The sequence below is a fragment of the Mytilus edulis genome, chromosome 5, assembly GCF_963676685.1.
Source record: "Mytilus edulis chromosome 5, xbMytEdul2.2, whole genome shotgun sequence".
In the NCBI taxonomy this organism is placed as follows: domain Eukaryota; kingdom Metazoa; phylum Mollusca; class Bivalvia; order Mytilida; family Mytilidae; genus Mytilus; species Mytilus edulis.
In genome coordinates, this window is record NC_092348.1 from 14,954,453 (window position 1) to 14,973,130 (window position 18,678).

Here is an 18,678-nt window from a genome sequence, read left to right on the forward strand (position 1 = left end):
TTTCTTATTTAATGGCTGAACACTTAGTTTGATTAGAATGAAATTTACCGCAATTTTTTCTCCATCAATTTTAATTTTTGACGTGACAAGTCCATTAAAGGTCATTGGGATGACATACTTAGAAAATAAGATGTATAATGTACTATATGCTGGCACTCGCTCAAATTCTTTTTTGCAAAGTGACATATTCTTTTTAGCTCACCTGGCCCGAAGGGCCAAGTGAGCTTTTCTCATCACTTGGCGTCCGGCGTCCGTCGTCCGTCGTCCGTCGTCCGTCGTCGTCGTCGTCGTCCGTCGTTAACTTTTACAAAAATCTTCTCCTCTGAAACTACTGGACCAAATTAGACCAAACTTGGCCATAATCATCATTGGGGTATCTAGTTTAAAATTTGTGTCCGGTGACCCGCCCAACCAACCAAGATGGCCGCCATGGCTAAAAATAGAACATAGGGGTAAAATGCAGTTTTTGGCTTATAACTCAAAAACCAAAGCATTTAGAACAAATCTGACATGGGGTAAAATTGTTTATCAGGTCAAGATCTATCTGCCCTGAAATTTTGAGATGAATCGGACAACCCGTTGATAGGTTGCTGCCCCTGAATTGGTAATTTTGAGAATATTTTGCTGTTTTTGGTTATTATCTTGAATATTATTATAGATAGAGATAAACTGTGAACAGCAAAAATGTTCAACAAAGTAAGATCTACAAATAAGTCAACATGACCAAAATGGTCTGTTGACCCCTTTAGAAGTTATTGCCCTTTATAGTCAATTTTTAACCATTTTTCGTAAATCTTAATTATCTTTTACAAAAATCTTCTCCTCTGAAACTACTGTACCAAATTAAACCAAACTTGGCCACAATCATCATTGGGGTATCTAGTTTAAAAATTGTGTCCGGTGATCCGGCCAACCAACCAAGATGGCCGCCATGGCTAAAAATAGAACATAGGGGTAAAATGCAGTTTTTGGCTTATCACTCAAAAACCGAAGCATTTAGAGCAAATCTGACATGTAGTAAAATTGTTTATCAGGTCAAGATCTATCTGCCCTGAAATTTTGAGATGAATCGGACAACTCGTTGATAGGTTGCTGCCCCTGAATTGGTAATTTTAAGGAAATTTGCTGTTTTTGGTTATTATCTTGAATATTATTATAGATAGAGATAAACTGTAAACAGCAAAAATGTTCAGCTAAGTAAGATCTACAAATAAGTCAACATGACCAAAATGGTCTGTTGACCCCTTTAGGAGTTATTGCCCTTTATAGTCAATTTTTAACCATTTTTCGTAAATCTTAGTTATCTTTCACAAAAATCTTCTCCTCTGAAACTACTGTACCAAATTAAACCAAACTTGGCCACAATCATCATTGGGGTATCTAGTTTAAAAATTGTGTCTGGTGACCCGGCCAACCAATCAAGATGGCTGCCATGGCTAAAAATAGAACATAGGGGTAAAATGCAGTTTTTGGCTTATCACTCAAAAACCAAAGCATTTAGAGCAAATCTGACATGTGGTAAAATTCCTTATCAGGTCAAGATCTATCTGCAACAACAAAAGAAAGACAGTTTTTAACGACCTCAGCTGGCTATACAACCCTTGCACAATCAACTGAATTTTTGCAGAAATCATTAATAGGATAGATTGCCCTTATATGATAATTTTTTATTACCTTTTTGTTTTTTTTGGCAAATGGGGGGGGGGGGGTTCAACACCTATTGACCAAATTAATGCATTACTTTGCATTTCTTGTTAGATAAATTTTACAAAAATTCTCCCCTGAAACAACTGTTGAATTTAAACAAACTTGGTTTAAATCACCACTAGGATATCCAGGAATCACTGTGTATGATGACCCTGCCTGCCCACATGGCTGAAATAAAACATAGGTTTCAAATGCACTTTTTAGTATTATATCTCTGAAACTAAACGACAGTACAACAGTTGCATTTATCATGCAACAATTGTAAATAAAAATATCAGGTGAGTGACACAGGGTCCTTGGACCCTCTAGTTTTCTTTTTCACATGTCTTTGTTGTACATTGTTAGGAGTGTGAATTTAAAATGAATAACAGCAATATGTAACACACTATAAAATCAGCAGCTTTAATAATATGTATCACCACAGGCCAATAATTTGAAAGTTGTTTAGATCTATAAAAATGTAATTGCTTAGTCAAAAATTGCAGTTAAGAGAATTTCAAACAGTATTTGTTTTCATAAACTTCCACAGGCAGATCCAGGGGTGGGGCCCTGGGGCCCCCAACCTTTTTATGGGAAAAATTTGGTTGATTATATAGGGAATCATTGAAGCATGACTGGAGCCCCCCCCCCCCCTTTAGGTCAGTCAGCGGGCCCCCTTAGGAAAAGTTCTGGATCTGCCACTGACTTTTAATGTCAGTTTTCAGTTTTTGTGTCTCATTTATGAGCATTGTGTTTTTGAATCTGTTCTTTCGTTTGTCCTTTGGTCCATATGTCTGTTCCACTTCAGGTTAAAGTGTCTTAGTACATATAGGGACCATTGTGCTATAATTTTTGGGAAAACCAGTGCTATGCTAATTTCAAAGGTGCTATTTGAAAATTCTGGGGAGAACACATGATGGGTGATGGAGGGTTAGCAGATGACCCTGATTCTTACCCTGTCAGGGCACATAATCTTGCTCCTTACTGTTACCTTGATTCTGTCTTTTCTTAACCAATTTTAAGTTTTGAACACCATATAACTGGAAAAATGAATTAAAAAGATAATTTAAAACACAGTCTTTTTTCCTGGTAATAAGATTACTAAGTACAAATTAAGGACTGTCTGCGGTAGAATTGAGAAACAATTTAAAAAGGTACTTATTAAGTTTTTTTAGGTCAGACATCTTTTGAATTGGAACAGTTTTATCTATAAATCAATACAAAATATATATATGTATATCAGTTAAGTTCAAGTTACTTATATGACCTTTAAAATATATCACAATGAAATGTAAGGGAGTAGGTCACAGATTTCTTGACTAATAACTTAAATTCATGATAATCTATCATTTAAAAATGTTCACACTTTTAACCATTTGACTAAGTGCATATGCAGTTTCATGTCTGTTTCATATGCAACCAATTAAATGATTGTGCATATTGATACATGTACTTGATTTCTACGTACTTTGACATGCTGATGATGCAGGTTCAACAATGTTACATTCCATACATTCTTTGTGAGGCATGTCAGTGAATACATGTGGTCAGTTGTTTCTCAAGCTGACTACAGGACTACAGCATGTGTTATTTTTGAAGAGCACTTGAGTTTTTCCCACGCCCAATATATCCATTCATGTTTGTGTACTAATATAGTGTGCTCTAGTGACATTTTCCGTATACTTAAGAGATAATTTCTTGACTGCCAGTAAATAGCCATAATTACAGTACACTTCCTGTAATTTCACTCTCTAGTAAACATGTTTGTTTTACTACAGTGTTTTGCTACTGGTCAAGTTGTACTTTTGTTTCTAGTGTCTTTTACATGTCCTGATGTGACTTTGCTGTTTACAAATATTGTAGGGATGAACAATTCTCTAAACTTGACTATAAAACTTGGATCTCTATGATTTTACTCGACTTTGGTTGGGAATGTCACGTGCATGAATTCATACTGAACTCATGTATTTTGTACATGGTCAATCCCGACCCCCCCCCCCTCTCAAAAAAAAAGAAAGAAAAAAAAACACCCCAAAAATGAACCTAAATAACAACAACAAAAATGATTGAAACTAAACAAAAACGTCTTTAAACTTAACAATTAGGACTAAAAATACAAATTGAATCATGTTATTCTTGTACATTGATCTTTTAAAATGTACCTTAACTTATTAACATGACTTTTTCTAATAACAAAAATGTTCATGTTGTTAACAAGTCGTTTTTTATAGACATTTTATATTTAACTTTGAAAACATAGCTTCAATATGTTCTATACAAATATACAACACAAGTACAATTGGTCTCAGTTAGGAGGAAAGCAAATATTTACAAGAATGAAATGTAAACTTTGAACTCAACTGTAAATACACCCATGTAAAGAATTTTATTGAATGTTAAACTTTTATCTTTTTTATCTTAATAGATAGTTTCACATAAAAATTTTAACCACAAGTTATTTACTTTTGAACATGTGATGACAGTGTATTTTAACTTCTGTCAAATCATAATTGGATCTGAAAATAGTGACCCAAGTGACTCTAGTCCACTTACTTGTATGCTTACAACTTATAAAATCTGTATGATATGGTTTTTCATGACCAAGACATGTACACATGATTCCTAAAATAATCTATTCCTAAAATAATCGTCATCTAAGGTACAACTATAACAAAATGTTTGGAAAGCCATAAATATAGATTAAACTATAAAGTTGTAAATACTTTAAATACAATGTAAGTGCGGATTAAACAATCCCAAGAGACTGCTCTAAAACTTAAACATTTATTTAACCTTTTCTTCCTTCCACTTAACATGTGTTTATCCTTCTCTCTATCCACCTCTGAAATACAACAGTCTTTCCAGTTATACTTGTATATTCACCTTTCTAAAGGTTTATGGATGCCACCATGCTTTGGGTGACTGCCAGGAAATATCTATTGGTATATAACAAGATCACAGACATTCTTCACTTGTAGTCAAAATCTTCTCTTTTCCTTAACTGTGACATCACAGAATGAAACTTGTCACCAAAGTTTTACTTGACATGAGCAACAAGATGGATGAATCACTGAATTTTTGGAAAACCTGAGCTGACTTTATGACATTTATGGGTTTGAATTGGTTCTCCATGTAGTGTTTGTCTTTTATCATGGTGTTGTCTGTTTCACTGTCTTACAGTTTTTGGTTGCTCCTTTGATATCTTTTCACCTTTTTTCACACTTTTGTTTTCTTGAAGATGTTATTAATATTTGTATGTTGCCTTGTTTGTGTTGTCTATAAATCTGTTGGAATATTCCCCACAAATTGTGACAGTTTTGTAGGTCTGGGATTATTGCATGTACATGTATGAATACCATTGAAATGTATTGCATTGTGGAATGTGGCCTGTATCTGGTGATGGAAACAAAACGTGTTTTTATGACAGCTTGTTTAGTATGATTACTTACCTTTTCTCTTGACCTTATTTATTAGAATCATTAATATTGTTATAATTACTTACTATTAAATGCAGGTGAAGTGTACTGTCTGTTTAAATACAGTTCAAGATTTATGTGCCTTGATTTGTCTGAAAATAGTTTAATTGATAGTTTTAAGATTATAATGTATGTTGGTATCATCTAAGATCTTATTCATTTGGTATCTACCAGGAAATTCGGTTATTCCCTATTATTTCAGGTACATGTATTAACTTTCCAGAGAAACATGAAAGAACATCTGTGTCACTTCATGGAAGTCAGGTCACATATAATCAGTTGTGCTTTCAAAGTTTTGTGCAGATTTTATATTGCCTCTGCAACTCTAACAGGAAATGTGGTAGACATGTGTGTATGTTGTATTTGTTTAAAAAACAAATATCTATCTTACAACATTTATGCATTCTTTAAGATAAATTATGACTCCATAAATTTGTTAGTTCTGAGAAAAAACAATGCAAACTTAGTTAAAACATTCTCCTGCAAATAGATTTTGATAAATCTTTTTATACATACTCATTTGAAACATTTCTTCTTATGTAGTTACATATTTTGGTTTTGTTTTCCAAATTTATAGTCTTTAGCTGGTCTGATAAAATTAACTTTATGTTTGTAAAAATGCTCTAACTTTGTAATATCCCAATCATAAATGAAACCTTGTTATAAATCTATAGATTGTCTATTTTTTTTAACATTAAAATTGACATTTCCTACATGAAGAACATCTGGTCATTCATTAAAATATCATACAGCACATTGTGTATCTTATAAATAATTAATCCTTCAAATATTGAAATAGTTTATTTTAGTGCTAGAAAATGACTTTTTACATTTGTTTAGAATATAATGTTTTCTTAAAACAAAAAGGAAAATACATGTAATAGTATGGACATTGAATCAGTGTTCTCACACAAGACATTTTATCAATCAATCATCTGTTTAATAATACTGAAAATATATCTAGAAAGACGATTTATAGTGCCCTGGCCCTGCCCCTGCCCCTGCCCCTTCCCCTGCAAACTAAATGAAGGAGTCAGGAGTCGCTATTGTCAGGACTGTGAACACCAAGGTGAACTCAAGCTGGTTTATTATTAAAGGAGAATGAATTTAAGGCTAAACGGGGAAGAAATGTGATGAAATTCCTCGGCAAATCTAGACTATGATCTACTTATTAAAGTCAATTTGTTTGTACTTTGTAATTTTTTTCTCCTATTTTAAAGATTTTAATTTCTATCGATCATTAATATGAAATGTTAAGTGTTGTATAGTACAGTGTATGTGTAGGCTGTTCTATTTATAGATCTGTGTTGTTAGTCACTCACATGTTAAATTATTTTGTTGGCTCTTTAACTAAGGTAGACAGTGCAATACGATCACTTATATTTATATGATATTGGGAAGAGGAGGTGGTCAAATTTTTTCTCCTGAAATGGATTTTAATTGTGGATTATTAATTATTTGACTTTTGAAACTAATTATTAACGTGAATTTGTTATGATTGAATGTTTAGTGTAATGTTCTGAAAGTGATTTGATTTGAGAATTTTTCTTCTATACTGGATATATAATTTGGGTTAAATACCTGGATAAAATAAACATTACAATATAAACAAATCAAAATATTTGAAGTGACGGTGTGGAAAAATTGAATTTGTGCGTTATATAATGTTATAATATGAAGGACAGGTGCAGATCTCATAGTCCAAGTCAAATTCTTCAACAAGGAGAAACTGTTAACATGCAGGTTTGTAATCGCTATTTGATCAAACATATTTTCACTCTTTTGGTGACAAGATTTTCATAATATTTTTTGGGTATTTGTGATAAATATGGTGAAACTTGTCTTTGTCACTGACAGACAAGATAAGGACATGTTCATAAATATTACAATGATAGGCAGAGGAAAATTTTCACATTCGCAATATTAAACTCTGGTTTAGAAAAACCTTTTTGGTTTAAAAAAAGAATAAAAGAGTTATATATTGAAAAGAGCATATCAGTGAACTGACCTTAAACAGACCTAGGAATATTATTGGAAATGGTGATTTTATTTTATGAACTGAGGTAAATTTGGAAAAATTGCTCAGTCTTAGGTAATTTCTTCTGTGGTCAATATATCTAGTTACATAATTAGTGATATATTTTCTGGTATATATAATTTAAGCTACCTCTATAATTGGTGAGAAATTTAAGGTGAGCCAAAATACTATGAAAGTGTTATATGACCCACTTCCTTCTACATGCACTGTCATATTAGAGACAAGATTATAGTAAACAAAATACTATAGTACTTTTATAGGTAATATAAACCATGTAAATTTTCTTTTTTAATTCTCAATCTAAAAACAGTTTTGAAAAAAGATTTAAAAAAAATATTGCACTGGCATAGCATCTTGGAAAATTAGTTTTTCATGTAGCTTTTAATCATGAATTCTTAATTTTGAATATTAACCAAAAAAGTTACTTAAAATGTTATGCTTAAAATATTTTTCTGTAGTATTAATGTTGTAACACCTTGTTAGCATTAATAAGTGTAGGGTGTTAACCAAAGTATAGTGTTAAAATTGTATGTAATACATTTTTTGTAAACATTTCTATATACTTATAATGAAGTAAGGCGTTTTTACACATATTTTTCAAACCATGATCGATAGACATAACCTTACTTGACAGTGGACTAGATAGACATGACCATACTAGACACTATCCTTGTTTTTCTGGTACAGATGTATTATCGGTATGACTTACTAATTTCAAGGCTGTCTTGAAAGAGAATTTATAATGTTATTTGTGACATAAGCAGATGACCTTGTTTCAATAACACCTGATTAATAACGTACTTAAGCTTTGTTAATGATTAGGTTCATTATGAATATTTTATAATCTGCCATAATCTGCTATAATCAATTTATGAAGATTAATATACATTTCATCTTGCCAAACTTGTTTAACGGTACTTATAATGACTGAAAAAGATTATTTAAAGTAAAAAGTATTAGAAAATATTTTTGGTATTTTTGTGGCGGTTTATACTAACTAATCTTACTTGCCTTTAATGTCCTTGTACTATGCACAGCATGGTGTTATGACATGGCAATTTCTGAAAGTACTTGCATATCGTTAAAATACTTGACATTTTTTACTTCAGGATTTGAAACAAATGATATATCAATCATCTGAACTCTTGGCTTTTGAGATATTTGGTCCCATTTCTCTACAGTGGTCTATTTCCATCACAAAATACATTATATAAGTTGTTAATCCAAAAATCTTTTTTGGTGATGGACCCAAAAACCACAGCTTAAGTATTTTTGTGAAAACTAGCAAATGCATTAAGGAAAATTTCTTTATCAAGGAGTAGCTTATTTAACCCACACCAATAGAGATTTTATACTGAAGTCCTCGATGAAGCGTGTTTAATATTGTGGGCTATGCTGTAAAGGAAGCTGAAAAGGCATGATGAAGATAATCTATATTTTAAGACTGAAAAGTCAGATAGGATGTTGGTTGTTAGGTGTGATAAATTTATTTTTTTCTAACAGTTATCAAAATTTTAAAGCATTAAAAATAAATTCTAATCAGTTAAGAGCAGACATAATTTATACAAAATAGACTGATTCATTTGAAAACCAAACCCTTGCTAAGTTAAGTGCTCACAAAGGCACATCTTGGTTTACCACTAAAGGAAAGGTGTCACTCTTTACGTAATACATTTATCGATGCATGATTCGTGTAACATTGAAATGTCATAGTGAATTTTAATATGCATGAAAAGATGTCAAAAAGATTGAATTTCTAAACATGAACCTAAATATAGAAGCACTTAGGTGTTCGTTACCCTATTGCAAACTCTTAAGTTTCCAGACACCCGTGGTATTACCCTGGTGGTATTGACCTGACCGAGTTAAAGGGACAATAGTAGTGGCCTACTAGTGGGGGATATTTTATAAGTTTCGGCAAGGCTATAAGTTCTGGCTACTCAAGATAGATAGGTGGTTTACCTTTACCTATGTAAATAACTTATGTCTTGAGGTGACATAAAATGATTTATACTTCCAAACTAAATTTTTACGTCACCTAACATCGGTATCGTGTGTATTTACTACCACTGTTTCTCACCTGGACAAACATACCTGTGTACATTTACTTATTGAACCAATTAACTTTTGATTTTGGGGTTAATAAAAAGATAATTAACGAAGATCAATATTTTATTAGGTCTTACTTGACCAAGGGGCATTTAGTTTGTTTGTGACAAGTGCACTTGAGAGTGACCAATGTATCAACAAATGTGTGACGTAGAGTTGACATAGGATCATACGTAAACAAACAAATAATATATAACATTTGAACATGATATTGAAATATTTATTTTCTATAATTGTTGTCCCCCTCTTAAGAATAAGTTTGAAACTACACAATGAGTTTCTTAACTTATAAAGAACTTTGTTTGTAATTTTTACAGGCACTATATAAAATAATAAAGAGGATTGAAATTCTAAAAATCGAATAAAATTCTTTTTTTACCATTAATTTATCATGTAATTTCAAAGAGGTTTAAACAGTTTTGAGACCAAGAATTATTAAAATGAAAGAAAAAAATGAGTCACAGGCCTTAAGAAATATTCCTGGAGCAGATGTAAACATTGTTGTACACATTATCTGGTGAATCATTAGATGACAGTATTTTGTCTGAACTCTTCCGACATTAACATGACAAGATGTATCTATACCTTATTGTTTTCTACTTAAGTTAATTAAAGGCACTTGTGGCTGCTATCCAAACCAGAACAATAAAGTCACAGTAACTTAAGGACTTACAGACATATATAATAAACCTCACACAGAACAAAGGTCTCATCAATATATCGCATACAATAGTACAAATTTTGAGTACAATAGTAGCCAGGTTAAACACAGATTAGATATAACCATATCTTAATTGAAGAATTTACTTTTTTGAAGTACCAGCAGTTGTATTGTTTGTATCCACATCTTTTTTAAGCATAAAATTTGCTATGTTAACATAAAATGTCCTTAGTATTAGAATTAAACGCTCTGATTATTGCTAGTGTGTGTCTCTGGGTGACTGACATGATAATCTTTTCACCATGGGCTATTCTTTAAAAACAATAGAATGTGACAAAGTTTTCTTTTTTCTGTGACAGTGTTTTATCATTGGCTTTAAATTTTCTGTGAATGAACTTTAAACAGACTAGCTGATTATAAATATGTTTTTGCGGTTGGTTTGAGATCTTCCTGATACATTTGTATTGGGGTAATGAGTTGTAAAAGTTACGAAATAAACCCTTTTGCTCAGACTTTGCACCTGAGATAAGATTTCTTTAAAAGATAATGTTGTTAGATCTTTGATCAAAATATTTTGTATCGTTTGTTTTGTTTCTGATTAAAATTTTAATTGAACTGTTGCATAAACAATTTAGCCTTCAGTGGCGTCTTTAAAAGTAACAAAAACAACCAAAGAAGTAAGGCCTATTTACGGGCTAAGGTTTAGTGCATATGAAGAAAAAGAAAGAATACAGACTAAACCTTAGGACAATTTAGAGCTAGACCTCTAATTTAATCACTTGTCTAATGTTGCAAACTATATCTTGACCTCTAGGTGTTCTAATGTATTCATGCACACTACATAGTGTTGTTTCGACTAATATGATATTTGGATATAAAGGTGCAGATTTATATACATGTCTTTTTTTCTACTTTGATGGATATAATTCAAATTTTTAAAGTCTGTCTTAAGAAGTTAGTTGTCAGTTGATACAACAATTTGTGGAGATTAATATTATGATGACACAAAAATTATATTTGATATTCTGCCATTTTCATCCAAGTTTCATTATGTGGGAATATCAGCTGATAAGATATATGGTTAGTTCTTGTCATTTGTGCTTACTAAGCAGTTTTCTTGAAAACTGATAGACACTTTACTAGAGAACCTTTCGCTCTATCCCTCAAAACGTTGATGTTGGTTTGAAAGAATATGTACCGGTATGAGATATGGTGTACTTGATTTCCATTCTATTTGATGATGAATATTGTAGGGTTTTTGGCACAAACTGTCTCTTCATTAATGGTGCGTTTGATTGGCTAACCATCTGATGATGTATATAGAGTCATGTCTTGTATCTGTTTTTATGGTTGATTTCCATCTCTAGATCCCTCCAGATAGTTATCTACTAAATCACTGGCAATAGAAACAAGGCAAATTGAAAACAATTAGCACTAAATATATTTTTTCATTCATTTGAAGAAATAAATGGCTGTTTCATTAGGCTTTTGAGTCTGTTTTATGCAAGGATATAGCTTTGAGATGTTTATCTGTATAATAGTAGAATCACTGAACATTATTAAGTATGAATAACTTGAACTGTTTTATCTATAGCTATTCTAACAAGCCATTTATTAGGAAATGAGTTCAAAATGATAAGCATCAGGCTTTTCTGAGTGTATACAAAATGGTGCTTCTTTGACTTAAGAAGAGTTTTATTCAAAAGAGTTTATTCTTTTAATTTCCAGAGGCAGACATATTTGGACAATTTTAATTTTCTTGGCTCTGATTTAGATATTCTACAAAGATCAAATTTACAAGGCAAGGGTACATTTGTCATAATCTTCTTTTACTCATCAACTTTTCTAAAATTTCACACTATTTGGATTTTACATATTAGACAGCATACAATTTCCATTTAAACTAAAGCTAATACTACAATATTTATAGTGGTACCAGTTTTGTGTGTTAGATGGCTATTTGACCTAACCCATTTATGTTTTTTTAGATTGAAAATATTGAATGTCAGCTGAAGTCGATAAATATTTGGAGCATTATAGAAAATACTTTGTTTGTCTACAGTTTTGACACCTCCTGCAAACCCACTGGGCACAGTACCTTTTATAGCTAAGCTCCAGAAATGTGTGAAGAGATGAAAAACAAATTTGAAAGGCATCTTATTTAATATTTATCCAAGTGATCCGCCATATGATAAATATTATTTAATTACTTTGTCTGTGGTGTGTAATACATTTAACACCTTAAGATGTACTTCTTATTAAAATCCTTGCCCCTGGGGCCCAGCCATATGGTGTGTAGGTACTTCAGTAGCTTGCAAATTAATTACTTTAGACTGCTTCTTATGATGACAAAAGTAGTCAGATGTTTTTTGTTAAGGATAAACAATTTGTACAATATATTTCAAGAAGGTATCTTTATGTTTTCCATTTAATTTTCGTTTTAGTTTTCAATTTGTGCTTATATCAGGATTTAAAGATAATAAATTTGTCTTTCATGTATTGTTTATTTATTCTCTCTCTCTCAAGTTGCTCTCTTTTCAAAGTTTGACTGTCAGAAATTGAGATATAAGAATTTTTGAATTCGGATAAATCCTTTAGCTACTGTTTTGATTATTTTGTAACAGTGAAAAATAAATGTAAATACTATATATCTATCAGTCTGAAAGATTGTATGAGTAAGTTATCTCAAGACACTTTATGAACTCATCCTTTAATTATTGCTTCTATAGAAGATTTGATGTAATATTTTTACACTGACCTGAAAACAAGCATTCATTTTATGAATAAGCTTACTTTTTTATCAGGAAAAAAATCAATCCAAGTTGATTCATAGATTTTATGAATGAAACATAGATATTTATAGATAAACAATATGATTTACAAAGATCAGAGGTTGGGACCTGCTGGGGAAGAAAATAAAACGTTTATCTAAACTCCTCAAGATGGTGGGTGCAGGAGTGTGGTACCGCTTTATGATTTGTCATTAATTTAGGAACATAACCAGCTCACAGGAAGCACCAGTAATGATTATATAAAAATAAATATTTATCTGTAATGATGATAAAGACAGCTGCTGTGCAGAAATTTATGATGAAGATGGTCTTCGGCTGTATCTTGTCAGACGTCAGGTGTTTATGCTTGTAGGAAAAAGTATGTAGATCTTTGATTGATCTATGACTGTTTTATAGATTGATTGAATTAAGTCTGACTAAAGAGTTGGAGTTCCATCAGATGTCATGTTGTCTCTCAGAAACTTTGTCCAATAAAAGATAATATTGCATGAGTGTTGAAAACCGAAGTACTGCCAAAGTGTGCCAAATCTAACTAAGGTCAATCATCTATGCCTGAGGGTAGAAAAACGTTTTTTGAGTTTTGAATGATTCCGCATTTTATTAACAGCCAAAGAAGGTAAACATGAGAATACATTTTCCATCAGTTCATTGGCGGATCCAGGGTGGGGGGGTTCCGGGGGTTGGAACCCCCCTTTTTTTGCCGACCAATGCATTTGAATGGGAACATATAGTTGGAACCCCTCCTTAGTCCTGGGTTGGGAACCCCCTTTTTTAAATGGCTGGATCCACCACTGCAGTTTTTAGCTTACTGTAAACCAACTAATTTTTGTGACTTGCAAGTAAAAAATATCACAATATAGATTGTTGCAAAAATGTAAAACTTGGATTTTTCCTTACTTTGCTACATAAAAGTAAATTTGTAAATCACAAAAATTCAAATTGGCTAGTAAGTGTTTTATGTGAAATAAGGCATAAGTGAAAATAAGTTGGTTTACAGTAAACAAAGGCTGATTATCAATTTTGATACAATCATTTTATCATGCATGGATTTGAAAGTTATCATTTGAATAATGCATGAAATTTATGTTATGATATTAGAGAAATCTCTAAGAGACTGTCTAACCAGATAAGGTTAATCTGTTTGTTCTGTAGTATTAATAAAGACTCCCTAGGGATTCAGAACATTGAATCTGTATTGTCAGTGAAAGTGACCCATTAGGTAACTGTATGGATTCCATATTAATACTTTGATCTCCGTGGGTCATAATGACCATATGGGATGAAAGGTCAGTTTTAATGAGTATTGATGAAATGTAGCTGGAATTGTACATTTGCAAGAAAGAATTTTGACTATTTTCATGGTAAGGTCTTTCTGGAAGTTTTATTATTATCCTTCAAAGAAGGTAGACTCAAATTCTTCACTAATATTTGTGTCAATAGTTAAGTATAACAAAATCTACACAATTTGAAGAAAAAGATTTTAGGGTTAAGGCATAAGCTTTGTTTTATTTGAGAATGTTTATATCTGAAATTAAAATTTAGTTGGATAATTTGTTGTCAATTTTAATCTTGAGAAGATGCTGTCTTGATGGTTTATTGTGGAATGTGTCCTAATTTAACCCAAGTAATTTTCAGTCAGGTTTATAATGAGCCTCTGTCCAGTTATCAAGGACAGGTAAATGTTTTATTTACTTTAAAGGTTCTCAATATATACTTATCTAATATAAATATCAAATTGTTTGGCCATGAACTGAAAACATGCAAACACTAGTTGATTTATTCAGTTTTGAGAATATTAGGAGATTGTGAGATATTCAGTTCTTCCATGTCAAATTTGTGTGTTCTGTCTTTTTAAACACTGACGAAACATTTGCATAATTTTGATTTATTTAAAAAAAAAGACATGATATATACATTGCTAATAAATATGTTGAGAACATATTGTTATAATAAATAATCATATGTTAGTCAGCCTTTAACAGCTTATAGTTGGTAATTTGTAGTACAACTGTAATAAAAACTTTTTTTTATATTAGATACACCCAGTCATGTTTGAGTGTCAATATGTATTTTTTGTTTCACAGAAAAAGGTCTTCAATCATAAAAAAAATATGGAATTTTTACATAATGCAATAACTAAAAGTATGCCAGGAACCATTCACTTTCCCCTTTTTACAAATGTTGGTAGACTGAAAGTCTGTATACCTTTTATGGATTTTCTGTTATGTTATTCCAAAGCTATTGTCAAATATAGGGAAATGTGTTGTTTAATATACAAATACTTGATAACTTTTTTTCAAATATTGACTACACTTTATATATTAAACACAACTAGTTGGGACAGGCCCTTTTACATGCTTATCATGCTCTTATAGCACAGTTTTAATGACATTATTACTAAGTGTCATTTTAATGTTTGATTTATTAATCTGTTGTGTCATCTTTTTATAACTATGTCATAAAAACATAAAAAAATGTGTGTTATTTATAGTATTTACAATTAATGAAAGTATTCAATATATGTAAGAGGCTTGCCCAAAATTATCTTTCTTTTACATTCCCTGCTGTCAATTAAAAAATGGAAATCAAAATTAGAAATGGATATCTCAAAGAAATGTATTCAATTGTTTATTCATGTCAAAAGATAAACAAGGTACACAATATTTCAAACTCCTGTAAGAAGATATTTCTGTAACATAAAAAATAAGATACATTAAATTACAAAATCTACTTCAATGCTATCTGTTTTGAAGTTAGGTAAAAAAGGAACAGAAGCTAAAATTACATCTTTTATGTGTTTAAGTTGGCAGAGTTTCTAAATTCTAAAGTACAGGGAATTATTTGGGATGTAGAAAAGCAGATGATGTTAATTGCCTGCTCATCAAATTTAAACCTATATCCATTTTGAAGTTACAATTGTTCAATTAACATGTTTAATACTGAGCAGATGGGAAAGTAGACATTTTGAGGGTTGAATTATTTTCCAGATGGGTTAATATATTCACACAGATAAACTAAAAAGATTTATGATTGCAACTGTGCTTTAAGGTCAACCAATGGTTACAAATAAGAAGAATGCACTTATCCCTTGACCCTCCCTAGCCATAATCTTTAACTACACCCCATTCTCAAAGCAAGAGTGGACTAGAAACACTGTGCTTATCCTTTAACCTCCCCAGTCCTAACTCTCTCCCTACACTCCCCCTTTTCCAAGACAAGAGAAGCAAACTAGAAAACAAATCTGTAGCAAAAACAAACTGACAACAGAGGTTACCATAATACTTTCATCCAAGATAAATTGTATCACAAAAATATGTTGCAGTAGAATATTGCTGTGGTTTTGTCTTTGCATATAAAATAGTTTGGTAATCGGATTAAATTGATCATGGTGAGTGACACTTTAATTTAATTATAGCTACAAAATCATAAAACATGCAACTGCATATTGATATCAACTTTATTATATAATTATGTAATGCATGCTAGCATTATGTTGCAAGTTAAATCCTATTATTAAACATAATATTGACTATTTTGCAATTTCAGACAATACTTGCTAAAGCTGTCTATGACAACAAAGCAGAAACCCCAGATGAACTTGCCTTCAGACGAGGAGATGTTTTGTCTGTTATTGAGCAGGACACAGGTGGTCTGGAGGGCTGGTGGCTGTGCTCCTACAGAGGAAAACAAGGAATTGCTCCAGGGAACAGACTGCAACTTCTGACAGGGATGCAGGAATCAGACTACCAGTCTCCCATGACACAGAAACAGCTAAATAGACGAAGCTGGGACGTTACACCAAACAAGGTAACACTATAATACATATAGAAGACAAACTAAAAAAAAGCAAATGCACAAACTGTTAAAATTCTTTTAATAAGTGAATCAATTATATATTTCAAACAAAGGAAATCTTTGAGCAACTAAAAATATGTATTTGAAATAAAAGCAAAAAGATACAGACTTTTAATTTGATAAGGAAAAATGGAATGATAGATAAATGGAGTTATCTGAATAACATTGATACAAAATTACATCAGAATGCAGCAGAGGGGAACATTGCATAATACATGTACATGCATGAGTACAAATATATTTAAAATGCAGGTGTGGGAAGATGATTAACAATAACAGATTTGCCACCCTGCAACAACACAAAATATTTAAAAATTGTTGAAATTTATATTGAAATGAAAAATAGTATACACCATGTTGTACAGATGTTCTTTATAAAAAGAATGAACAATATTAACAGATAGCCATAACAAAAACCTATTGAAAAAGAAATATGAAAAGTCAATATTTTTACTTGATATTTCATGTATTTACTGGTAAAGCCAATTTAACAAAGAAAACACAAAAATGTTAAACAACTACAGGCAAAATGATATAAATGATATAAAAATGGAAAATCCAGCTGTAAACTAGAAGTTATTGCATGATTGCACAATTTACACATTAATTAATGTGGAATTTCAGTATCTTATGTAATTTACATAATCATCTTAGCTTTGATGTTAGTTTCCTGGAGGAAAAGATGTTCATTTCATGTGGTCTCTGCCATCTTTCTATAGCCGTGTAACACAACAGTTACAGTGATCAAAGGTTGAGAGAGAAAAAAAATAACATTATTAAAATTATTTTCCTCACTTATTGAATTCCTTTAGGTACATTGAAAACTAAAGTTGAAAATATTTGGCTTCTTAATCATACTGAAACAATTTTGAATATGAAATTTCAGTTAATAAGCAACTCAGAAAAAATTGCAATATATATAGGTATATCAAACTTTAGAAGAAAAGTAAAGCATTCTTTCAAGTATCTGCTTTTTCATTTTCAGTTTAACTGTAAGAAATAACATAGTAATACCAGACTTTTTCACTAAATCAAGAGCAGACTTGAACTTCTGACACAAGAATAAAATTAATTCCTTCTGACAGTTTTTCCAATCATAAGGAAATAGTTTCCTCTATTTAAAAATTGTTAAGGGTCTGTTGAGTAAATTATCCAGATTTCATGCTCATCATGAGATGGATCTGAATTACTGGCCATCATTGTGCTTTGGTTTCACAGTTGGTGTGTGGGTAATTAGTGGTACTTTGATTAATTGAACTGGTGTCTCATTCTTTTTGCTGTTAGAAATATCTTTTAAAAGGTAAATCAACAAAGAATAGTTGACAGAAACGAAGTGACAACCTTCAATTATGATAGCATGCTAAAATTGATGTATATAAAAGGAAAATACATTTAATGTCTATTAGACCTCATTATTTCAAGACCAGTTACTCTTTCAAAACATGATACAAGTTTCTTTTGGGTATCTTTCAAATCAAATTTTGGTTTAGTTTTGAAATTGTAAAAGCAGGATAGTGGAATTTTTATAAATTTATATTTGTTATGTCAGTCGTATTTTAGACCCAAATTTCAATATTCATGTTATATAATTCAAAATAGTCTGACACATCATATATATCAGTGCATGCTACCATAAAAAGAGCTTTACTAAATAGAGAAAAATTACCCCCAGTGATGATATATTTGAATGCACAGAATGGTAAACTCACTAGATAACTTTGCATGACATTTTGTTTTCAATCTATATACAGTTCTAATTATTTTCAACTGATAGATTTAATGGTAAGCCGTACATTCAAATTCACTCAAATGATTTATTGCTTTTTAGAAGAAATTTGAACTGAATATGAATTAAAGAAGTTTAATGATTGTCATTTTTCTGTTTAAAAGTCTGTGTGAGAAGTTTATAAATGTATTAAGTGTCTACAGACAGAATTAAATGAAACCTGATATGTTTACAGGGATATTTACACTGAGTAAGATACTTAGAAATTACTTCTATTTTAATGCAAAAGAAAAGTGTGTTTAATATTTTAATGTTTTAATTAGAAGAATTTGAGA

General features: G+C 31.2%; 1 protein-coding gene across 3 annotated transcripts in view; it reads left to right on the plus strand.

Annotated features, from left to right (window-relative positions):
• LOC139523050 (breast cancer anti-estrogen resistance protein 1-like) overlaps positions 1–18,678 on the plus strand; it is a 47,687-nt gene that overhangs the window by 8,740 nt on the left and 20,269 nt on the right. For 2 of the 3 annotated variants that reach the window (XM_071316805.1, XM_071316806.1), the window contains exon 2: positions 16,309–16,569. In XM_071316805.1, the coding sequence (XP_071172906.1) occupies positions 16,309–16,569 (261 nt within the window). Of the gene's footprint in view, positions 1–6,468; positions 6,906–16,308; positions 16,570–18,678 lie in introns of those variants that run through there. The other variant, XM_071316804.1, reaches the window with a different exon arrangement.